The sequence below is a fragment of the Ictidomys tridecemlineatus genome, chromosome 5 (genome assembly GCF_052094955.1).
Source record: "Ictidomys tridecemlineatus isolate mIctTri1 chromosome 5, mIctTri1.hap1, whole genome shotgun sequence".
NCBI classification, from domain to species: Eukaryota; Metazoa; Chordata; class Mammalia; order Rodentia; family Sciuridae; genus Ictidomys; species Ictidomys tridecemlineatus.
The window spans coordinates 93,952,500-93,978,280 of NC_135481.1; the positions used below are offsets into that span (position 1 = coordinate 93,952,500).

General features: G+C 32.2%; 1 protein-coding gene across 8 annotated transcripts in view; it reads left to right on the plus strand.

Moving 5' to 3' along the window:
* The window catches only part of Pcnx1 (pecanex 1), a 147,729-nt gene that overhangs the window by 61,087 nt on the left and 60,861 nt on the right, over positions 1 to 25,781 (plus strand). For 4 of the 8 annotated variants that reach the window (XM_078050438.1, XM_078050439.1, XM_078050443.1 and 1 more), the window contains 5 exons: positions 13,193 to 13,283; positions 15,003 to 15,060; positions 16,694 to 16,911; positions 22,476 to 22,629; positions 25,744 to 25,776. In XM_078050438.1, the coding sequence (XP_077906564.1) occupies positions 13,193 to 13,283; positions 15,003 to 15,060; positions 16,694 to 16,911; positions 22,476 to 22,629; positions 25,744 to 25,776 (554 nt within the window). The remainder of the gene's footprint in view (positions 1 to 13,192; positions 13,284 to 15,002; positions 15,061 to 16,693; positions 16,912 to 22,475; positions 22,630 to 25,743; positions 25,777 to 25,781) is intronic. The other 4 variants (XM_078050440.1, XM_078050444.1, XM_078050441.1 and 1 more) reach the window with 3 other exon arrangements.

Sequence of the window (25,781 nt, forward strand, 5' to 3'; positions counted from 1 at the left end):
TACTAAAAAATATCTCTCTGAGGTATTCTACATTTTACAATGTCCAACATTTTAATAGAATTTATTACAGTTCTAAATACAATACTCTGAGGATATCATGGCTTATATTAATATCAGATAATAACTGGATAAAGTATATCCCTTTTTCCTGTTTATATATCTATAAATGTACACATGAATTATTAAATAATTAATTCTCAGAGTCGTATAATTGAAAACCTTGTCAATACATTAGCCATTCAAATATCTGCTTTATGCCTTTAAATAAGGATAAAATTTTATACTGATTTGATTTCATTTCTATTTCTCTATATTGAGCTGTAGATTCCTGCTTTGTTGTGCTCAGAATGCAGATTAGTTATTAAGAAACACTCACTTGTGATTTTGCTTATTTGTGTTATAGCTGCTTTTTACTTATAAAAATGACATCTAATTGATGCTTTAGTTGGAAGGATATGTGGTGTAAAGTACCAAAATTAGAATTCAATAAAGCTTCTTACGCTATCTGTCCATTGGCTCCTTGTCTATTTTGTAAAAATCATTAAGCATTAGGTACAGAGATATTAATAGGTATGTAAATGTACATATTGATGAAAATGATTATCTTTAACAAATCTTGAAAATGGACATCTAAGATTTATAACATTAGAGTGAGTGAGTTTAGATAAAATAACAAATCATTGGAATACTTTAATTTTAAACTTAGAATGCTTTTGGTTCTAGGTTTGTAATTTGGAGAGGTAAGAAAATCCTAAGGAGAGTGCTTAAGAGAGAATTAGACGTCAGTTTTGCTACTTAATTTAGTTGCAGGTGACACTTGTTAGTTGCAAATATTTAGTTTATCACTCATGTGATAATATCTTTGTTCATCATCAGTTAACCTAGCGTCCAGATGGACAGAAGGCTTGTGAATATGAAACTTTAGATGCCAGCTCATTGTCTGTTGGCTTCATGGATTAGAGAGAACTTAGTATTCATTAAAAATAACAAAGTAAGGCCATCCTGAGTAGCATTCTTTTGGAGGATTGGTTAAAGTAAAAGGCTTCATGTTGATCCACTTCAGATTTTTTGACTTTTTCAGATCAAGCATAAAACAGTTGATGATTTTCCTCAATGAAAATTCTTAGTTTTCTTTTAAAAAATCAGTGAAGCATGCCTTAATTAAAAACTTTCATTTTTAAAGTCATATGCAGATTATTGGAAATACATACCTATGAACTGTCTTACCATTCTGATGATAAAGCCTCCTGGGTGGAGGTACCTTTAGCATTTTCTGGTAGACACTCAGGATAGTCTCTGGGAATTTGAATTTTTCCCTTCCGTTAACTGCGGGTTTTTTTTTTTTTTAAAGTTCTCAGTGGACCTTAATATTATTTATTTATACACGGTGCTGAGATTCAAACCCAGGGCCTCACAAGTGCCTGGCAAGCGCTCTACCATTGAGCCACAACCTCAGCCCCTTAACTACCTTTTGATAGCTAGTTCTTGGCTTGTAATACTTGAATGCTGCCACATTGAATGCTTAGTAATAATTAGCACAAAACAATGAAGTGAATACCTGTTCCACAGTACTTAAAGTTGTCCCCTCAAAATTCTGAAAATGAACTGCAACTGACTTAAAAAGAACTGCTAGGGAAACTGGAATATTTTTGTGGCATGGTTTAATTTTTTATGTGATTTTAATTAACAATAGTAAAATAATTTTGTATAAGTGGATTTGGGTACTGTATATTCAGATATATTAAAGTTAGCCATGATGTTCCTTAAAAATAAGGAATATTTATAAGGGATTGTTTTCTTCCCAGTTTAGCTGCTTTATTAAAAAAATTCACATGTATAGTTTTCATATAAGACATTTATATGTAACACTATATACACTATATACATATACACATACTCAGATCTGTTCAGCAGGCATAATTGTTAATCAAAATTACTTTTAGAAACTGAATAATAAGTGGTATAATAAAAAAAACACCTTTCCTATAGGCCTTATTTCCATGAAAACCAAGTTAAAAAAAAAAAAAGCTTGAATGGAAGTGATGGCTTGAATGACAATTATTTTGAAGAAAACATTTTTAAAAAAGGTAATTCTGATAGAAATTTCTATCTTTCAATGCAATATGTTTTTCTTTTAAAGATCACATCTTAAAGTTTGATTTAATTTCATTCTGATCATTTTTTATTGGACTTGCTTCTTGCATTTGATTTTATGCTACTTTGTGAATTAAAATGTAATAATACTAAGTAAAACAAGTTGTAGTTTAGTTCCAAGATTACACTACAGGAGAGACTGAATTCAGGTAGTCTTGAAATTCTATTTTATATTTGCTGAGCTTTTTCTATAAAATTTAGCAATTGCTTCTCAGTTTTTATGTTAATATGTTTCCTCTTCAATTAAGACTTAACATGTAGATGCAATGATGAAAAATACTTTCATAGATGATAATAACCCTGAATATGTAACATATCTCAAAGGGAATGTTCTATATAAGATCAGGTAGAAAAGAAAAATTGGCCTGTGTGTGTATGAAATTACTGGTGATCATTGCTGAGGATATATGTGTTGAAAAGCATATACAAAATTATTTCAACTTTATTTGGAAAAATTAAAAATTACTATTAGAATATAGACAGGAAACAAGCACATGTCAGTTTTATATATATGTATATGTAAAATATGTAAACATGAGTAGTATTTCTCTGATTAAGACTTTTAAAAATTTGGTTAATGTTTTAGGTGTTTAAAAATTGTTGCATGAGCCAGGCACAGTGGCACACTTTTGTAATCCCAGGAAATTGGGAGGCTGAGCCAGGATTGCAAGTTTGAGACCAGCCTCATCAATTTAGTGAGGTCCTAAGCCAGTTAATGAGATCCCACCTAGAGAAGAAAAAAGAGAAAAATAAAGGAGGGCTGGAGATGTGGCTCAGTGGCAAAGCGCCTCCCCCCCACTTAAATCCTCATTTTGTGTGTGTGTGTGTGTGTGTGTGTGTGGTTTTTGTGTGTGTGTGTGTGTGTGTGTGTGTGTCTGTTTGCTTGAATTGGTTTTTCTGAGACTCTTTTTTTCCCCCTCATCTTTTTATTTTATTTTTTTCCTGAGGCTCTTTTGTTTGTTTCATTACTGAAAGATTGACAAAGAAGGTATTCTTTGAAATAATCTGCTTTACTACAGAGTTTATTAACTTGAAAATGTAGTTAGCTGTAGGGGAAGTCTCCCAGGAAATCTCACAACACCTTGATGCCCTTCTTATTAAGCTGCTTATTTTTGGTTTTGTTTTTTCTTTGTACTGGGAGTTGAGCCCAGGCTCACTTAACCACTGAGCCACATTCCCAGCTCTTTTTATTTTTGATTTTGAGACAGGATCTTGCCAAGTTACCTAGGGCCTTGCTAAGTTGCTGAGGCCGATCTCAAACTTGTGATCTTCCTGACTCAGTCTCCTGTGTTGCTGGAATTACAGATGTGTGCCCAAATTAGTGTTTGTTTTTTAGTAGAAAGATACTAAAATATTTAAAATATATTTTTTGGAGGAAGTGCAACTCACGGTATGTAAATGAAAGTTAACTATTTATTTTTATTGAAAAAAAAGAAAAAGTGCTTCATTGTATCTAGAAGGAGGAATTATATATAGGGGATATATTGTACTTACACTTCCCTTTGATAGAATTATGATATACTATTAATCCCATCCTTAGAACAGAAATAGAAGTCTACAAATATCAAGAGATACATTGAAAAAATTAAGTCATCATAATCTCATCACTCAGATAGCCACTATTAATATTTTGTGATTTTTTCTTCTAGTTTTTTTTCTAAATATTTATTGTTGACACAATATCTTTATTTTATTTATTTATTTTTATGTTGTGCTGAGGATCGAATCCAGGACCTTGCATGTGCTAGGTGAGCTCACTACCGCTGAGCCACAACACCAGCCCCTCTTCTAGTTTTTTAATGTACATATGTATGTAATTTTCTAAAATAGAGTTGTAATCATTTTATGTGACATTGTACTACTGTATGAGTTTTGTACCTTTTTTCTCTTATTTTTAAATAGGTATATGATATTTTGTCACTTAGATCTATATGAAAAACAGTACAGTGTAGAGAACTCTTTAGAACCAGACTTCTGAATTTCAAATCCAATGCTCTGCCACTTACACTAGCTATTTGACCTTGGACAAGTTTTCTCTCCCTGTTGTATTTTTTCTTTAAGTCTTTGGTAATGTATACATGTATGTGACTTTTCCCCATAGTTTTCTCGTTTGTCAATTGGGGCAATAATAGTGCTTACTTCATAGGTTTATTGTGAAGATAATATCTATTAAAACATGTAAAGTAATATAACAGTGCTGGCAATAGTAAGTTTATCAGATGAATGATCATTGCTATTGCTAATAATAATAAAATATTTTTATATCATGGTTTATTTAACTAGTATAACTAAGGTTATGGTTAGTCTTTGAGATGTTTACTGATAATTTCTGTTGTGCTGAAGGTTCTTTATGTAATCTTTATATGTAGCTGTGATTAATTCCTTAGGATAAATATGTTGAAGTGGAATTGTCAGTCAAGGAGAATAAACATTGGGTTTTGATGTATGCTCTTATTAATTGCTTTATGGGAAGCTCTTACCAGTTTATACTTTATCTGGCAGGGTTTAGAAGTGTCTGTTTTATCCCCACAAATGTAAGTTTAAAGTAAACCTAGATAATTTTAATTCTATCTGCCCAATATTAATTCCCTGCATAATGGTTAGAAGTTTATAATTGTTCCTCTAGGAAGACTATAGAATATTATTTTAAATAGTTTTGAAAACTTGAATTGTTGTAGGAATTTTAGAGAAGACTGGTTGAGATATCTGATTTGTCTCTTGCTAGTATATTCTAAAGAATTCATTGAAGCTAAACTTGATTGCTTTCTAACATTAAGCATTCTTAAGATCATAAATTAAAGTTTATTAATATATGCATTTGTTGGAATATAGATAAGATTCTTTATCACATAGAAATATACATAGAGATACCCTTGCCCTGACATCAGTGGCTAAAATTAAAGTTTATATTTCACTCATAACAATCTAATGAGATCCATTTCTTTTAGATGGGTTGACTCTTGTTATCTTCCACTTGTGCCTGGGCTAATTCAGAGCAACTGCTGTGATTGTTGAAATTTCCCAGCAAACTGAAGGGAGGGTGGTGGTGGGGGTTAGGGGGACAGGGACAGGGGTGCGGGGTTGGGGGTGGGGTAAGAAAATGTGAAGGTCATTTAGGCTTTAACTTTTATTCTTGACTTGGAATATGTGCCTTTCACTTTTTTCTACTTCCCATTTGCCTGTACATAATCACCAGGTAACTTCCAGCTGTGAGAGATTGGGAAGGACCTCTAACTACATGGACATGAGCTTAGCTGCAATTCAGTTAGGGAAAGGTCCTATTATTAAAACGAATAAGGAGAAGGTAGATAGATACTGAAGGTCAGTTATCAGTCTTTGGCATAATAAGATGAAAGGAATTTCACTTCAATAACATGAAGATCATTGACCTACTAGAAAAGTTGATAGTTCAAAGAAAAGAAATATAAGACACCTACAGTCATGGGCCACAACCTCAGTCTTACTCATAATTTTTAAAATTGGAAATTAAAAGCAGGATTAAGATTGTTTTTCATCTGTTGAAAGTGTAGTGGTGTCCATTGTTGCAAAGGGTTTGGAAAAATAGGCAGTTAAATGACAGAATATTTTTGTAGGTCAAATTAGAATTATGGACCAAAAATGCCCATATCTTTTAAAAAATATTTTATTTTTTGGTTAAAGTTGGACATAATACCCTTATTTATTTATTTTTATGTGATGCTGAGGATCAAACCCAGGGTCTCAAATGTGCTAGGCGAGCACTCTACTGGTGAGCCACAACACCAGCCCGCAAAATGCCCATATCTTTAATCCACAATTTTGCAAACCTACAAGTTTAAATGCATATGGATATTCATTGTAGTACTTTTCCTAATTTTGAAAAGCTGTAAAAAATGGTAAGGATCCATCTCTAGAGAACTACTTAAAGAAATGATATACATAAAGTAATGATTTACAACTCATAATTTAATTGATAATATAATATTCAGAATTTGATGCCTCTGTATTATGGACATTAAAAGTAAGGGTTATTTAGTAATGAAAAAAAACAGAAATTGTAGAAAAATGTAAGGAGAACAATCCATTTGTCTTGTTTAGTATAACACAATATGCTCTTGGCAGTGACTAACCCTGGGAGTAGATGGAATTTCATTTTATATAGTCCTTTAATCTTCTGATGAGTAGTACTTTTTAAATGAAATACCAGAAAAAAAACAAATACCAATAGCATTCTCCAAAATCCTGATTATTATCTGGTGGGAATTCCACAAGCTGCATACTGTTTCATGCTCCTTCCACTTAGACTCTCACCTGACTAGTCTTTTTATACCCCCTTTTTTTCCATCAGTTTTGGGGATATACATTTCATTCATTTAACATGTACAATTCAATGTGTTTTATCAACTGTGTACACTTGTGAAATACCACAATCAAGATGCAGAATAGTTCTCTTACCTTTGAAAGATTCTTGGTGCCCACTGCAGTCCACATCTCCTCTGCCTCTAGTTGTAGGCAACTACTTACCTGTTCTTGGTTCTTACAATTTTACCTCTTCTAGAAGTTGACATGAATATAGTCATAGAGTATGTGGTGTTTTGTGTTGAGTTTCTCATGTACCATAATGATCTTTGAGGCCATAAAATTGTTGCATATATTTGCTCTTATTAGTGAAATTAACTCATGGTATGAGCAATCCTGTCTCTTGTTTGTGCACCCACCTGTTGATAGGCATTTGTGGTGTTTCCAATTTGGGGATGTTTTAAACAAAACATCTAAACTTTTTGGAAGACCGTCTTTATTCCCATTAACTAGTTGTTCCTATCTTTGCCAACACTTGCTATTGTTGGCCTTTATAATTTTAGCCCTAATGTATGTATGATGGTATCATTGTGGTTAAAATTACATATTTCTTCTGGATTACAATGAGGGAATTTTTTAAATATATTTTTTGGTCATACATATATCCTTTGTGAGATATGTCCAAATATTTTACTTATCTTAAAAATTAGGTTGTTGATCTTCTTACTGTTGAGGTATAATAGTGTTATTTTGATATTGTAGATTTAGCTTCTTTGTCAGATTGCAAATATTTTCTCCTTTTTGTTTGATTGGTCTTAATGTCACCAATATCATTGTTACAAATTATTTTTCAAGATAAGAAGTAATTGTCCCTTTGAAATAAAGTATGAGTAGGTGATAAAAATTATACCAGAGTTTGAAGTTGTACATTTACTTTTGTAAAGCTCTTTTGATTTGGGAATTAGGGAGTGGGAGTAGAGTCTTTAACAGTGAATTAAGGCATGTTAAGACCCGTTAAGTCAGAACTAGAGGGTGGGGTAGCCATTCAGTAAATCATATCAGTGTGTTTTTGTCTTTTACTGTTACCATGTAGTAGAGATAAAGCTAAGTCAACCTCTTCTCATACCTCCCCTTTTCCTTACTGTCATGTTTTAAAAACCTAGCTCAGTATTGTACATTCCAGGAAAAAGGACTGATCCTAAACATTGAAGCTTCAAACTAGAAGATGATTTTCATTGGCCACAGGAATTAGGGTTGGCTGACTGTAGCCTGTAGACTAAGTGCAGCTTGATGTCTTTTTATTTTTATAAATAAAATAAATGTGTTTATGTTATGTGTTGTCTATTGCTGCTTTATTTTACAGTGGCAGACTTGAATTGTTGCTTAGTGAAGACAATCTGACCTAAAAAGTCTAAAACAAGTCCATTAGCTCATAAGTAGCAATACAGTGAGTCATTTTTGTCTGAGTGAAAACTTATGATGTTAACTCAGAGACTCAGTCACCATTCATGGTAATAAGGAGTGCTAAGAAATTAGAACTGTTCTTAAAGATTTTCTCTCTTTAAAATCTAATATATTCATTGACATAGCACTGTGAACACAATACCCATCACTGTCAGAAGTGTAAGCATTGTTAGGTTAGTCATATGGCTGTATGAGGTTTTCTAGTAGTCTTCTAAAAACCATTTTATAAATTTTATTGCCCATGTATCTCCTTTTGTTCTTGTAGCCCCTTCCTACCCTAAAAGTAATATTAGGAAAGTGAGAAGTCAGACAGTGTATCAGGAGAATTAGGGAGTGGGAGTAGAGAACACAGAATGAACAGAAGGGGTTAGAGGTCAAAGAACAAAAAATTATTGAAGAAATTGAAGAGGCTATCTTTGTTATTGATACTTGGATGATTAGGACAACCCTAGAGATGATTTGTCCTTCTGGAAGCCACTTCCTTCCAATGTACATAGTTATCTTTAGAAAGTGACATCAAGAATGAAAGTAGGGAAAGATGGCACACAAACAACAGGGATTCAAATTCAGTTTCTGTCTCATTAAAGGATTCCTATTATTAAAGTGAAAACAAGGTAATATATAATATACTTCCTTCCATCAGACACAATTTTTATGAAATAATATCAAATTGATCTTTTACATGTTAAAAAAGTGTGGGAAATGCATGCTTGTCTTTAAATCCTAAAGTAAAATTGAGAGGTTTTGATATACATTACCTTGAAAATGCATATATTCTTTCAAAGGATCACCTAAAAATTGAAATATGTTGATCATTTATTAATACTGAATTCATCCACCTATGTGAAATGATCATTAATTTTTTTAATATTGAAATATTTACCAAATGTGAGGCTGACATTGTGGCTCAGTGCTAGAGTGTCGCCTGCCTTGCACATGTGAGGCATTGGGTTTAATCCGAAGCACAACATAAAAATAAATGAAACAAAATAAAGATATTGTGTCCATATATAACTAAAACAAATTTTAAAATATTCAAAAAAAAAGAATGAAAGTAGGAGTTTCTTAGGTGAATACTGTTCTTTAAATTCTTGATGTGCTCCTCTTTGTGTCAGGTGATTAGGATTTCTATTGATAACACAAGTTATAGAATTCCATTATGTTAACATGTCCTTTATCAGTATTTACCAGTGTTTATTTAGAATTGTCTTCTGTGTCATTCCTGGTTTCAGGCAAATGATCAAGTGTCATTGGTCTTTAAATCAGTATCTGATTTTACTGATCTTCCTGATGCTTAACTGTTTATTTATTGGCCTGAGGTTACTTTGAAATTCTCCTAGTTTAAAAAAAAATGATTTTGTATTATTAAAATTTTTTGAGTTTTTTAGACAGCAGCATTCACTTAATATTCAAAAATGAAAATATTCCTTTTTTTCTTTAGAGATGTTATCTTATGGCCAATATAGTTTTTTTGTAAGTCTGAAATTCCAGTTTCCAGTCTTGTGTGTGTGTTGTTGTTTTGTTTTGTTTTTGTCAGAAATTGATTTTCTTTTATTAAGTCATAAGAGAGCCCTGTCAGGTATAATTATGAACTGGAAGTTGAATCATGATGAGATGGCTTTAGTTTACAATCAGAATTCACAGGAAAAGGGCATATTTCATTGATGTTCTGCTTTCTGCCTAGTTTGTATTCATCAGAAATAAAAATTAAAAAAAAATATTTTTAGTTATAGATGGATGCAATATCTTTACTTTGTTTATTCATTTTTATGTGATGCTGAGGATCAAACCCAGTGCCTCACATGTGTGAGGCAAGCGCTCTGCCACTGAGCCACAACCCCAGCCCCCATCATAAATAAAATTTAATTTGAAGTATTTTTCTTAATGCCAGACAGTATTAAAACAGCATTATAATAAGGGTACATTTTACTTTGAATCTAAAGTTTAAATATGATTGTAGATTTGACTTCAAATAAGATAGAAACATATAAATTTAAGATAGTCAATTTTTATAAAATCAGTAGCAATATTTCTGTTTCAGTTATTTTTGAAGCTGCCTTTGATAGATTATCATATTTGTACACTAAAATATTAATATTCTAAGTTTTTCACTAAACTTGGGCTATTCAGTTTTTTTTTTCTTTTTTTGCTTGTTTGTTTTTGTTTTTGGTACTAGAGACCCAGGGTCACTTAACACTGAGCCACATTCTCAGCCCTTTTTATTTGTGACAGGGTTTGGCCCTTTTTAATTGCTTAGGGCCTTGCTTAGTTCCTGAGGCTGGCCTTGAACTTGTGATCCTCCTGCCTTAGCCTCCTAAACTGTTGGGATTACAGGCATGCACCATCGCACTTGACAGCTTGGGGTATGATTTTTTTTTTCTAATTTGTTTATCTTCTAAATAAAATTGGTACTTCTGAAGTGCTGTCAGGTACCATACCCAAAGATAAAGGAGGACATGGAATTGTTCTTTTGCAGTTAAGTTGGGATCACACCACGAAGCCTGGTTACGGTGTTGAGTATGTTCTGAAAAGTGCCATTAAAAATCTGAACCTATTCCTAAAGTTGAGTCGGCAGACATAAGCTTCTTAAGGAAGAAAATAAGCACAGTTGAAATCGTGTATCTCCATTAAAGTCATTGCCTCCCTTTTCTTAGACATGTTTTATGCTTCTGTTTAAATTTGTGGATTTTATAACTTTTATATAAGTTTAATACTAAGCCTCTCTATATGAAAGATAACATGTAGTAAAATGACAATATTCTTTTACTGTTTAATTTGAAAATTATACTACCGGTGGTTGATTTTAGTTATATATAAAAACTATTCTTAATAATACTTAGGAATACTTAGAACTAAGAACAGTACTTGTTACTAAAAATCCTATGGAAAGCTTAAATACTCAGGATATACTGCAATGGTTTAAGTAGTTTCTGTTGAATCCAGAATTAACTTATTTCTAAAATACACGTAAGTTTTATGTTACAGCACATAAGTAAATGCATTCCACTCTTACTAAACTTCATACACACAAGCCAAGTCCTCCCTGCTTTTGGTTGATCTGTGATTTAGTCAATTAACAAAGGTTTGTGATTCTTATGTATTTTTTTGCAATCTGATTTTGATCAAGCGTTTTTTTCCTATTAAGTTTAGTTATGATAGCACAGCCAATCTTTGATTATCTATGATGAATTAGAATATACTAGTATATTGAAAAATTACAATTTAAAATTTCAATTCAGCTGGTGTTTTTACTTAAACACACACACACACACACACACACGTATGTATGTATGTTGTAGGTGGACACAATACCTTTCTTTTATGTGATGCTGAGTATTGAACCCAGTGCCTCACAAATTCCAGTCGATAATTTTATTTACTAATAATTTCTTCATCCCCCTCTATCACTCAGGAAAACTTTCAGTAATGCTTGAAAGAAGCAGGCAAATTGAAAGCTTGTATTATTTAATTTTTGTTCGATTATCTGGTTTCTGAATGACTCATGAATAGAAAACCAGGGAATAGAAATCCATATGCTGAATAATCCTTCCTTGAAAAAATACAGCAATGAACTCAGTATTCCATCGAAAGCTTTTTTTTTCTTTTAATTTATCTTAGGAGTACATTTTTCTGACAAAGAAAATGTTACTATAGAAAGCACCATGTAAAATAAATTTTTACATATACTAACTCATGACCCATAGAAAGTACTGAGTCTTTTATTGAGTTATTTTTCTGAGTATAGTCCTTTTAAAAAATGAAGTAATGGTTAAAATGTTCTTTAAATCCTTACTATGTTTAGGGTCCTTTTAGTGTAAGTCTTTCAAGTACTATGCTTATTCTATTTTGCCTCAGTGTCCTAGATGTAGCATTGCTCTAAAAACATAAAATTTAGCAACAGATATGCAACTTAGGGTAACTTTGAAATAATATTTGGATATTTTTTATCTCCTCAGAATTGAAAACTTAGGACTTGGGAAATTTTAAAAAATCTTTATTATATACTGTTTGCATTGTAGGCATGGAAAAATCTGACTTTTAGCTCTGCCATCAAATTGAAATTGCCCTTTGAATCCTCATATTTATAACCTTAGTAATTCCAACTAGTGAAACAAAAAACCTTATAAATACTAAAACAGCTTGGACTAGATCCAGTGGTTGCAGAGTTAATATACTTCATTTCATTGCCTTCCTGGAAATTTATATTAATTTATTTAATCATTGATACAGCACCATAGGTCTTCAAGAATGCATTTCAGGCATTGTCCAGAAATTTGTAAAATTTATTATCAGAAACCATATTGTTCTATAAAGTTCATTTTAAGCCAGCTGGATCTTTGTTGTTGTTATTGATATTTATTTATTTATTGTAAGAAAGTAAGGCATACTATTTAAGAGAGGACCATGTTGATGGGTATAGGGACCAATGTAACCGTGTCTTTCAGTGGGTAAGAGAGACTGGGCTTAGCTCCTGAGACCTGTTGTTTTTTTAAAATCTACATTTATTTATAATCAGTTTAATTTCTAAACCTTTTATCGGTTTGTAGTGATCTTTGGCTATAACAATTACTCTTCCTACATTCTTCATAGAAACCTTATGGTAGAATCTTCCAACTAAAAACATTCATTAAATAGTTAATGCTAATATTATTATAACTCATTCAGTTCACCTTAACACATTTCATTTTTTCATTAAAAAATAAAAGGCAACCAATAGATGGGTTATGGTGACTCAGGCCTGTAGTCAAATATTTGGGATGCTAAGACCAGAAGATCACAAGGCTAAGGCCTGCTCCAACAACTTAGAGACACTGTCTCAAAGTAAAATTTTAAAAAGAGGTGGGGATATAGATAAGAGGCAGAACACTCCTGGATTCAATCCCTAGTATCACACCAAAACCAAAAAGTTTTATTAAAAAATTGAACTATCTCAAAATTTAAGCAGCTTTATCGAGCCGTTTACCTCTTCCAGTGAGTGGTTAGGTGACTGTTAAACATTACATTATTTCATATGGTTACTTGAATGTATTTACAAGACTCTGCTGGTAGGAAAAAAGAGAAAGCTGACTTACATCTCTGACTTTTAATATCTGGTTATATGTTGGCATTTTTATAATATAGTCTAATATTTCTTTTCAGTTTATATCATACTGAATTGCATGCAGATCATTCTTTTTTTAAATATTGGAAAAAGTTAATAGTACTTTTTAAAGGTAAAAAATATGCAATTTAGTCTATCATGAAGCAGAATTTTTGAGTATTCTAATGGCTTTTAAAAAATTCATTTATTTGCTAGGTAAGTTCTCTTCTACACTCTATGAGACTGGTGGCTGTGATATGTCACTTGTGAATTTTGAACCAGCAGCAAGAAGAGCATCTAATATCTGGTACGTGGGAAGACATATTAAGAATATGTATGTATTTGCACATACTTGCCATGTTTAAAGATTTTAAGCCTTGAGATAAAAAGACTGGTTTAAAAATTTTTTTTGAATTGACAAAATGGTGTACATATGATGTACATATGATGTTTTAAAATCTTGGTACATTATGAAATGGCCAAATCTAGCTGACATATGCATTATATCACATACCTATCTCTCTCTCTCTCTCTCTTTTTTTTTTTTTTTGTGGTGAGGACACTTCAGATCTTCTCCTAGTGATTGTTAAGTATACAAGTATATTTAATATTAACTATAATCATTATGTTAGATATAAAAGTTATTTTGAAAATATATTTGTATTGACTTTAATAATTTGTCATAGTGCCTTGCTTTCAAAAGAATTAAGGTTAAAGGATTTTTGCTATGAAAGAAAGAAAGCATTATTTTAAAAATAAAAACTATTGGGCTGGGGTTGTGGCTCAGTGGTAGAGCATTTGCCTCTCATGTGTGAGGCACTGGGTTTAATTCTCAGCCCTGCCTATAAATAATTGAATAAAATAAAGGTCCATCAACAACTAAAAAAAATATTTTAAAAACCTATTATATATTTAAAAATTAAAGCAAAATTTTCTGTAAATCTTATGTAAGACATCATTTTCCCACAGTTTCAAATTTAAGCATACATATCATGTTCTCTATATGTTTCATGATGAAAAAAAGCTTATTAGAAAAATATTTACATACCTAATTTTATACTCTTCAGTTGTCTTTTTTATGTAATTTTAGAATTTTATTTCCAAGTAAGAGTTTGGTCAAAAGCTTTTTAAAGTAACTAAATTTTATTTTGTATGTATGTATGTATTTATTTATTTATTTATTACTTACTAGCTTTCAGGAGGAACTTCTTAAAATTTGTTTTATATATTACACTTAGTTTCTTAGGAGGAAATTTGTAAAGTAATGAAGTAGTTAAAAGACAAGCAGATAAATTAGGAATCTGGATCGGATTACAATCAATTATAGTTTTAGAGTATATTAATATTCCATTTTCTAAAATGTTATTGTTTATCTGACTCAGATTTCTGCTTTGAAATCCATTATTGACTAATTAGTTCACTTTTCTTGCTAGAGTCATTAATTCCTATTTAGGACTTCTATTTAATGATGGGACATATTTATTTATACATTATTCAGCTTTGGACAATTTACTTATTTTTTGAGTTTTGAGGGGCCACTTAAAGCAGTTGGATCTTCTGATTGTTCAATTCAGCATGTTGGTTCAGTCCAGTTATAGAATTCATCCTGTCAAAATTGAACGGTTACATTCTATGCTATTTTATACTATAGCCTAAATTTACTTTGTCTTTAATGATTCCAGGAAATTTGTTAATTGCTTTCTTTGGATTATCTCATTTAAACACACTCACAAGAACCTTGTGATATGGGTGCCATTGTCTTGTTACTGATGAGGAAACTTGAGGAATAGAGAGCTTAGCTAACTTGTTGGAGATTTCCCTCTCTGAAGAAGATATTTGAATTTAGACACTCTGCCCCAAACTCTGTGCTCTTACTCACAACTCTAGGAAAATGCCATTTTGCATTTTGAAGTTACATAGAAAAGAGAAGATAATGTAAATATCATCTAATTGTTTGGGAGTTTATTTTGTTTTTCACTATTTGACAAACTATTTATTCCCTAAAGTCTCTTTCATTTTATTTTAGTGACACGGATTCTCACGTATCCAGTTCTACCTCAGTTCGATTTTATCCACATGATGTGGTAGGTTTTTTTTTTTTTAATTTTATAACATCAGATATTTTATCCAAAAAATAGACTTAAATAGATACTACAGAAGTCAGAAAAATTGATGAAGTCACAAATGTCAATTTTTTTTGAAAACTATGTCCAAAATCATCTTTACTGCCCCACAGAGAATCTCTTCAAATAAGTCCTTAGATATAAAACAAACAGTACATCATAAAATTTAAAAGCATCCACATTTGTGAATCAGCAATTATCCATTTACTAACCAACCAGTATGATTGTGCCATTTGGCAACCTCACTTTCTATATGATTTGGTGTAGTTGTTTTACTGTTGGTTTAACTCTTAGGCACCCTGATAACAACTATGTGTGTGGAATGGTTAATAATGACCATTTTATATAAACTGTATTATGCCACATGAGATATAATGAGGAATTTTTTAAAGTAACACAGCTTTTACCATCAAGATATATATATATATATATATATATATATATATATATATATATATATATATATGTTGGATAAGACAATACAGATGAAATACTTACAAATGCAATACATAAATAAACATACAGATGAATTTAGTGCCAAAGGGATTAATTTTTAATGTCTTCTTGAAGATAAACTGTGATCAAGGTTTTTAAGACTGTAGATGTAAATTAATATAGAACAGTGGTTTTCAACTAGTGACTATTTGGCAGTTTCTAGAAATATTTTTGCTTGTCACAGCTGGGTTCACACTCTTGGTGTCTAGTGGATAGGGGAGAAAGATCTTGTGAAACATGTCGTGGTGGATGGCCCACTACACAGATAATCTTGACCCCAAATGTTTATAGTGCCAAGGTTGAAAAGCCCTGGCATAGATGATAAGTAAAATTTGGGGAAGTATCTTTGAATGTTTAGAGATAGAAATGACTGTTACATATGGAAAACAAGTTTTCTTCAGTGTATGTGTTTGAAAAGCAAAGACTTTCTACTTTGTGTATTCCTGGAAACTCTACAAGAAAGCAATAATGAGAAGATGATCATATTATTGTTTTTCACTTTTAAATGTTATGGGGAATTTGAGATAGCAAAATACTGCCTAGTGCTGTGCCAGAGACAGTAAAATTTAATGCTTTCAGAGGAAGGGAAAACTGTTAAACTGGTTGGTGAACAGATGAGCTAAAGCTAAAAGAAATGTAGTATACCAATTTCCTGCATAGTCTTCTTTGAAAGTAGTAATAGTCATAATAAGAAGTCTGTAGGAAGATATGAGAGTTGAAGGGCTCAGATTTGCCTCTATCAATGAAGTTCTTAGCTGAGAACGGCATAAATATGACAGGGAGCAAAGAAGCCACTTATGATTCACTGCAAGTGCTTTTGATGGATTCATTGGTTAGACATCATAAAATCTAGAGATTTCTACAACTTTTTAAAATAAAACCTTTCCAAAAGGTTGTTGATGATAAGGGTTTTTTTGTTTTGTTTTAGTTCACTTTCTATTACTGCCTTGTGTGGTTTTCTAATGATCATAAAGTTTTCACAGGGAGTGGACTAGAGTAGAAAATTAAGGAGCTGAGATAATCTACAACCTGAGTGAGTAACTTTCTAGTCATTATCAGATTAGATACTTTAAGCCTTTCAACACTGACTTTCTTTTAGCTTTCTCTCCCGCAGATTCGGTTGAATAGGCTGTTGACCATTGATACAGATTTGTTGGAGCAACAGGACATTGATCTGAGTCCTGACTTGGCAGCCACTTATGGTCCAACAGAAGAAGCTGCCCAAAAGGTTAAACACTATTACCGCTTTTGGATCCTGCCCCAGCTGTGGATTGGCATTAACTTTGATAGACTCACACTTTTGGCGTTGTTTGATAGGTGAGAATATAGTGTGATATTAAAGAGATGAAAAATTTCTATTTCTAAGTTAAAGTGTTCTTAATGACCCATTGAGTTTTTTTTAACCTGATTATTATGTTGGAAAATGTTTTCTATTTTTGTTCTTTTGAGGTAAAATTTAGGGTAATAGAGCTTTCAAACATTGAATCTCTTATGTCCATTGAAAACTTTCCTTTTAATTTTAATAGACTTCTGTAAATATATATTTATTATTATCAGTAAGACTAATACAGTTTGTGAAATGATGATGTTAAGGTTTAGGTAATATAATTCTATGTGTAAATGTTATAAGAGGAAGTTTATATATCTTACCACTACTGTCTTAGTGGTAAACACAATAGTCTGTTACAATTTGACAGCTGCTTCTTCCAGTCAACATGAAGTAATAGGACTGGATTTACCCTCCCAGGTGAAACAAATGAAAACAGACAAAATACATGAAAAGTGGTCTTTAAGACATTAGAGATCAGACAGCAAAGGACATTGATGCTTGAGAGATAGGAAACAGATAATATGAACCTACAGTTGCCCCAGCTTAGTGCTTTAAGAGAGCTCCTAGGCTATGACACAGGGAGTGGGAACTGAAAAGCATCAAGCAGTTTCCTCAGTTGAAGAGTTGGAGCTTAGGTCCAGGACCTGAAAGCAGCTGGATAGCATATCAGAGAAGAGAGAGCTGTTCAGAGAGAGATAAACCTCAGTTCTGTAGTGGGTGCTTTTGACTGTTCAGCAGAGTATTGATAAGTTGGAGAACCATTAGTTCAGGGAAAGCACTACTTTTGACTCACCTAACAAGTCATGAAAGCAAGACCTAAAGGAGGTCATGCTGTTTCTGAGTAGCAGAACAAATTAAGAAGACTAAAGTTAAGTTTTCACATCTGACACCCAAAGATGACCTGGTTTGCAAAGAAGTAAGAAAACATGACTTAAAATAAGGAGAATAATAAACCATTTGAGACCAGCCTGTTAGTAGCACAGATAGAAAGAATTAGCAGCAAGGACATTAAAATGTTGTAACTGTCTTCTTTTTGTTAAAAACATTTGAGACATGGAAGATATAAAAAGTAAGTCAAAAATTGTATTTACAGAGTAAAGTATTACAGTGAGATTTTAAAAATACACTAGATGTGATTAATGGTAGGTTACAAATTGTAGAAGAAAAGATTAGTGAACTTGAAGGCATAGCAAATAGAAATTATCCTGAATGAAATATCCAAAAAGAATTCTCCCTATTCTAATCCCCCAATGAAAGAGCATACAAATAAAAATAGGAATAAGCTGTGGGAGAACTTCAAGAGGACACAAGGAGACAGAAAAGGTTTTGAGGAAATAATAGGTATAAAATTTACCAATTTTGATGAAAACTGTAAATATACATTTAAGAAGCTCAGTAGAACTCAGGCCATAAGAAGCATGAAGAAAACTATGTGAAGGCACATAATTGCTCAAAACCAATGGTAAGATATTAAAAACTCTAAGAAAGAATATTCTTTGTGTGAAGGAATGAGGATAAGGAAGACATCAGTTTTATTTTGGGGAGTAATGCAAGTGAGAAGACAGTGGAACAACATATTTAAAGCATTGAAATCAGGAAAAGAAGTCAACCTAGAAATTTATACCCAGCCAGAATATCTCTTAAAAACCAAGGAAAAATAAAGACATTTTCAAACTAGGAAGAATTGGGAGAATTTTTCATGAGTAGACCCACCCTACAAAAAACATTGAAAGGTACCTTGCAGGCAAGGGGAAAAGGATAGCAGATGGAAATACAGGCTCATTCAGAGGAACTAAGATCACTGGACACGGTAAGTAACTATTCGGGAAATAAGATTTTCTTTCTAAATGAGTTAAATCTCTTTAAGAGATAATTGTTTAAAAAGATAAATAACAATGAATTGTATGATTATTATTATTCATGACAGTAATAGCATAAAGGCTGGAAGGAAAAAATGGAAGTATACTACTTTAAGTTTCTTATGCAGTGTGTAAAGTGGTATATCATCACTTGAAGGTAGAATTTCCATAAAGTATATATTAAAACTCTAAAGCAACTACTAAAATAATGAAAAGTTCTAATTAACATGTGAGAAAAATTTAAAATGTATTAATAAGACTAGTAAAAATCAAAAAGGGATCAAAGAACACATGGGTTAATTAAAAAATGATAAGGTGAGAGTCAAAAAGTAAAAAATTGTCAGATTGGATTAAAAAAACAAGACTCAACTGTGTTGCCTACAAGGAATATACTTTAAGTATGAAAAGAAAAAATAGGTTAAAAGTAAAAAAGAAAAAGATGCAGCATGCCAAAACTAACAAAAGAATGCTGAAATGGCTGTAGTAATGTCAGAGTAGATTTCAGAGCAAAGAACATTGCCAAGGATAAAAAATGTGATTTCATGATGATAAGGGGACAATTAACCTGGAGAAATTAGCAATCTTGAATGTTTCTACACCTAAAATAAATTCTCAAAATACATAAGAGCTGGCATGATAGCTGAGTGATAAGTCTATGCTTAACATACAAAGCATCATGTTCAGTCCCTTGCCCCCCAAACAAACTGTAAGCAAAGTTCATAGAGCAGAAATAGACAAACATGCAATTTTAGCTGATTTCAGCTCTTCTCTTTGAATAATTGTTAGAATAATATGTAAAAATCATTTAGTCAGCTTTCTGTTGCTGAGAGAAAATAGCTGAGTTAATCAGCTTATAAAGAGGAAAGATTTTGTTTTGGGTCACAGTTTTAGAGGTTAAAGTTTATGATCACTTGACTCTTCATTTTTTTAAGCCTGTGTCAAGGTTGAGCTTACGGTGAAGGAATCTGCTCACCTCATAGCAGCCAGAAAGCAGAAAGAGAAATAGGAAGGGGCTTTGGTCACAATATTCCCTTAAAGGAATATTTCTTCTACTAGGCTCCACCTCCCAAAAGCACCATAGGCTGAGGAACAAGCATTCAACATAGAGACATTCAGAATCCAGCCTATAGCAGTGAGGATATGGTAGACTTGAACAATATTATCAACTACCCTGAGTTGATTGACATTTATGCAACACTCCACCCATAATGAGCTCCATATTCTTTAATTGCTCATGGAACATTACCAAAATAGACCATTTTCTGGGCCAAAATGCAAAGGTCAATAAATGTTAAAAGAATTCAAATCATATAGTATGCTCTTTGACTACAGTGAATTTACATTATAAATAAATAACAAAAAGGACTTTGGAAAATTCTCCTATATTTGGAAACTAGTACTTTTGAATAACCCATGGACTAGAGAAGAAATCAAGCGGGAAATCAGGAAGTATTTTGTACTGCATGAAAATAAAAATAATGTATCTCAATTTTGGTGATACCTTTAATGCCATACTTGAGAAAATTATAGTATTAAATACCAACATTGGAAAAGGAAGGTCTCAAATCAGTGACTTTGCTCTCTATTTGTATTGTAGGAAACTAAAAGAACAAAAGCACAATAGGCCCAAGTAAAGAGAGAAAAAATAGTAAGAGATGAAATAGTTCATAGAGGAAACAGAAAAACAGTAGAACAAATGAAGCCAGCCGGACAAGAAAAAAAAATAATACAAATTACCAATATTAGGAATGTGAAATATAACTACAGATCTGCAAGTATTAAAAGAATGATAAGAGAATATTATGAATAGCTGTGTGTAAATAAATTTGACAGTGGACACATGTATAATGGACAGATTCTTTAAAGATATAAATTATTAAAGTTCAAAAATACATAATCTTAATGGTCTACTGTGTATTTAAATAAATGGAAATTGTAGTTAAAAATCTTCCTACAAAGAAACTTCCAGGTCCAGGTGGTATCGAAGTAATATCCAAATCTATGACGTGAAGAAAGGATAGTCTTTTCAACAAATGATGCTAGAACAATTGGATTGTCATATGCCCCCCTCCCCCCAAAAAACAAATAAAAGTAAAAAAAAATTGTATGCTAACCTTGTACCATATTATAAAAATTAATTTAAAATTGATCATAGACCTACGTGTTAAGCCTAAAACAATAAGAATTCTAGAACAAAACAAAGCAGGGGAAAATTTGGTTTAGATTTCTTACCAGTGACAACAAAAACAAGATCAGTAAAACAACAACAACAACAAAAAAAACCTAAATGATAAATTGAATTCATCAATGTGGAAAAATATTTTAAATCCAAAGAAAAGCACACATCCAATTTACAAGGAAGAGAGTATGCAGGGTGAGACAAGGATTGAAAAGGTCGTTGGATTGGGCAAATCTGGAGTTACTTACTTGCCATCTCAGATCAAGTGAAAATGTCAAAAAATGATTGATTTGAAAATATTGTTGAACATTTTTAGCTTGGTAGAACTATTAAGTGAAGTAGTAGAGAGGTGTTTGTGAAATAAAAAATTAATTAAAATAATAAAAAATTAATTAAAATTGCTCATGATTATGAAAGTAATTCTTCACCCCAAAGACAATTTTGTAGATAGAAATGAGCAAACCATAATCACTCCACAGAGAGTGAACCATTATTAGTAAGATCATTTTTGGTATTTTACCATTTTTAACCTATATTTGTGTTTTTTAATTACAGAACTTGTATCTTCCTATACATCTGGTTTTGTATCCTACTTTCTTCATATAGCAAATGTGCTGAGCATATTTCCGTGTCATTTAATGTTCTTTAAAGAATTGGTTTAACATTTTGCAAATAAAATATCCCCAAGAAGTAATGAGATAGATTTTTAGGTTTTTTTTTTTGTTTTTTTTTTTGGTGTAGCATCAAAATCACCTTCATTGCTATTTGTTATATCTTGGGCATCATATTGTTTCTTTTACAGTGTCAGTTTGCTAAAGTATAGAATTGTCTGAGCAACTTTGATAGAGGCAGAATTGATGGTCTTTGTCACTACCTTCATTCTCAAGATACGTAAGAGCCTGTATTTAAGTAATTCTAGTAAGTGAGTTTTTGGATTATTTCAGATGACTGAGAGATGGGGAAAATGAAACCACTTGATATCAAAATTTGGTTACAAACTTTGTCATATAAAATCACCGATATTTAAAATTTAATTTTCTAGAAATTATTTTGAGATTTTGCCTTTTAAACTTAACTTATTTCTTAGTAAATCTGCTTTATTTGTCTTCCAAATTGGTTAGGTATCTTGCAACAAATTTGATGGAAAAGCAGATTCTAATTTTTTTTTTTTTTTTTTTTTTTTGCTGGTGCTGGTGATTGAGCCCAATATTCAAATGCTCTACCTTTGAACTACGTCCTCAGCACCAGATATTTTTTAAAGTAAAGTTCTTTTAAATAGAACTTGAAATTTCAGTATATGTTATAATTGGAACTCTATAATTCACTATAGCATGTTTTGGATATTAAATTTTGTGCTGTATCCACATGAAACTAGTTTCTTTTTCAGTATGATGCAAAACTTTATTCAAACCCAGTACCCAAAAGACATCCCAGCAAGCTTCACTTTGATGTCTTCCCTTTTTTTTTTAGTATGGTTGATGATATACTTACTTATAAATTTTTCTGTCTACAGAAATCGTGAGATTCTGGAAAATGTGTTAGCTGTCATTCTGGCTATTCTTGTGGCTTTTTTGGGATCTATTCTTCTCATACAAGGCTTCTTCAGAGACATCTGGGTCTTCCAATTCTGCCTGGTCATAGCCAGCTGTCAGTACTCGCTACTCAAGGTACCAGTTTATTTTCTTTCCTTGCTGTGGAATAATATTTGCGTTAACAAAAAACAGACAGACTTCATACCATTCACCAAATTATAGTAAGATAATTTTTAATTTATTTTCCTTGGATGTTTGCATTAAATTATGTAGGAAACAAAAGGGGAATATGGATATAAAAATAATTACACATAAATTGAGTTTCCCAAAACTATTTCTTTGTAATTAAAAAAAATTATTTTAAAAAATATTTATTTTTTTGGTTGTAGTTGGACACAATACCTTTATTTTGTTTATTTATTTATAAGTAGTGCTAAGGATTGAACCCAGGGCTTCGTACATGCTAGGCGAGCACTCTACTGCTGAGCCATAATCCCAGCCCCCTCACCCCCCAAAAAATTCTTAAAGTAAGAGTTTGCCTTCTTGAGATTTACTTTTTAACTTTTCAACATAACTTTCTCTCTCTCTCTCTCTCTCTCTCTCTCTCTCTCTCTCTCTCTCTCTCTCTCTCTCTCTCTTTTTTTGGGGGGGGACCAGGGATTGAACTCAGGGTTCTCAACCACTGGGTCACATCTGCAGCCTTTTTTGTATTTTATTTAGAAACAGGGACTCACTGAATTTCTTAGCACCTTGATGTTTCTGAGGCTGGCTTTGAACTTGGGATCCTCCTGTCTCAGCTGCTGGGATCATAGGTGTGCACCACCATGCCCAGCTCCCATCTTTTCAGTTTTTTATTCTGTGGGTGAAATTTCTGTCATTGGTAGGTGAAATCCTAGTACATATGTTTTTGTTCTTTTGGGACATCAAATGTGAAGATTGTTGTCACGTTGTTATTATCTTAATAGTGGTACAAAAATACCAAGATTTTATAAGCTTGTTAATTTTAAGCTTTTAAAAAAAATGGGAGAATCACATACACCAGCTCATGTACAATCAAAAATTTCTCCTTCCATTTAAAGTAGTATGGGCTTTTAATATGGACTGTTTCTTCAATTCCTTAGTATATGCCCTTTTCTTTGCATTGGTCATTTATCTTATATGTGTTCATATACAGAGCCCTCCCCCTCAACTGATAACTGTTGAGTTCTGTTTGTAGTATCAGCTGTCCTTTCTTTTTTCTCTCTCCATTTATAACTAGACATCTGGAGTAAGCACCTAGATAATCTGCTTCATTTCTTTAAGCTCCACCCATGCTTCTTTCATCATTGCAGTACTAAAACTGCAGTCTGTGTGGTTGCTAATAATTATTTCAATTGTTAAATTTATGTCCTTTTCTCATCCCACTCTCTGTGGGGACTGTATCATTTAACACCCGTTAATACTGCCTTCCATTTTCATGTCCTTTTCCCTGCTGCTCATTTCTAATGGTTCACATGTGCTCCAGTGACTCCCCTTGCCTTTGTTGGTGCCTCTTTGTTCCTTCAACCACTTTAATTTATGAGAATTCTCTTGGGTTTTATTTGACCCTCTTTGCAGTTAATAATTTTTATTTGTGAAGTCAATTCTCTTTTATAAGTTTATTTGTTGCCTCCTTATGTGAGTTACATCCAGATTGATGTCTGCACCTCTTTCACAAGCTTATCTAATAGACAGTTGGACACGTGTCAAAAATAGTACATTATCATCTTTTGATTAATATTTTCCTTTCCGAGTTTCTTAGCTTTTGACAGTGGTATACCAACTTAGAATCTTAGAACCTCTCTGCTCCTTCCTCCTTAATCCCTGGAAAACAAGTAACTGAATCCATTTGGTTAAATTTGGTTATTCTATATTAAAATCATTGGTCTTTGTTCTTTCCTTTAATTTCAGCCACCTTAATCTATCTCTTTATTGCCTTAAACCATTAAATTCATTCAAATTTAAAAACTCTTGTCCTTTGCTTTCAGGTTAATCTGGTTAAATAGGCAAAAGGTAAAAGGTGACAGAGTTTTTTTTAACTAGCTGACTAGAAGAATGACATAAGGGAAATTAGAAAGGAGGAAACAAAAGTTTTGAAAGGATAGATGTTAAAGTTGAAAGTACTGAAAGATTACTTGGTGAGAGACAGAGACGGTGGGCGGGGGGGCAGAGAGAGAGAGAGATCGATCCTGGAATTATAGGATGGTGATGGAATTTTTTGGTATGCCTTTGGAAATGAACTGAAATGTGGAAGAAAAGTTATATGTTTTATTACTAAATTTTTTAAACATACTATTTTAAAAAATAATTATTTGTTTATTTATTTCTCTGATGCTGAGGATCAGACCCAGTGCCTCATGCATGCTAGGCAAGCACTCTACCACTGAGGTACAACCTCAGCCCTAGCACATTTTTAACAGAAAATCTTCTAAAAAGATACAGCTAAACTTCTTTGATTATTTTAATGTGAAATGTTTCAGTTTTTTTTCATTTTATTAAATCTTTTTATTTATTTATTTATTTATTTTCTTTCAGGTGCTAGATATCAAACCCAGAGCCTTGACCATGCTAGGCAAACACTCTCCCACTGAGCTGCATCCCCAGTCTTGGTTATTTTAATTGTAAATGCAGATATGTAATACAGGTACTAATGAATTATCTAGTAAACTTAGAATTTGTGGATAGAACTTGAATTTCTGTAAGCTACCCCATGTTACTGTGTACTTTCTGAAGGGGAGGTACTGTTTCAGGAGAAAGAATTCTACCATAACTAGGCTTATGTGTAATAATGAGCTAAACAGTAAGATAGGTCTATCAAATGTCATTTCAAAAATTACACTAGGTCTGGGGTTGTGGCTCAGTGGCAGAGCGCTTGCCTCACACATGTGACGCACTGGATTTGATCCTTAGCACCACATAAAAATAAACAAAATAAAGATATTGTATCCATGTATCACTAAAAAAATATTTTTTTTAAAAAAACCTATTAAGGTAAATAGATGCAACTTGTTAATTTACCAGAATAAGTGATAGTTGGGAAAAATGTGAGATGTTTTTAATATCCCTGTAACACCAGTATCTGGAGCTGATGTTTCATCTTTGGAACAGAATTAATGGAGGTCATCTCTTTATTGTAGAATGTTTACTTGAAATCACTTCAGGCATTTTGAAAGTTGCTTGTATAATCACCAGGACTGTAGTAGTAGTGTAATCTTTCTGTTTCATTTCCAGAGTGTTCAACCAGATTCTTCTTCGCCCAGGCATGTAAG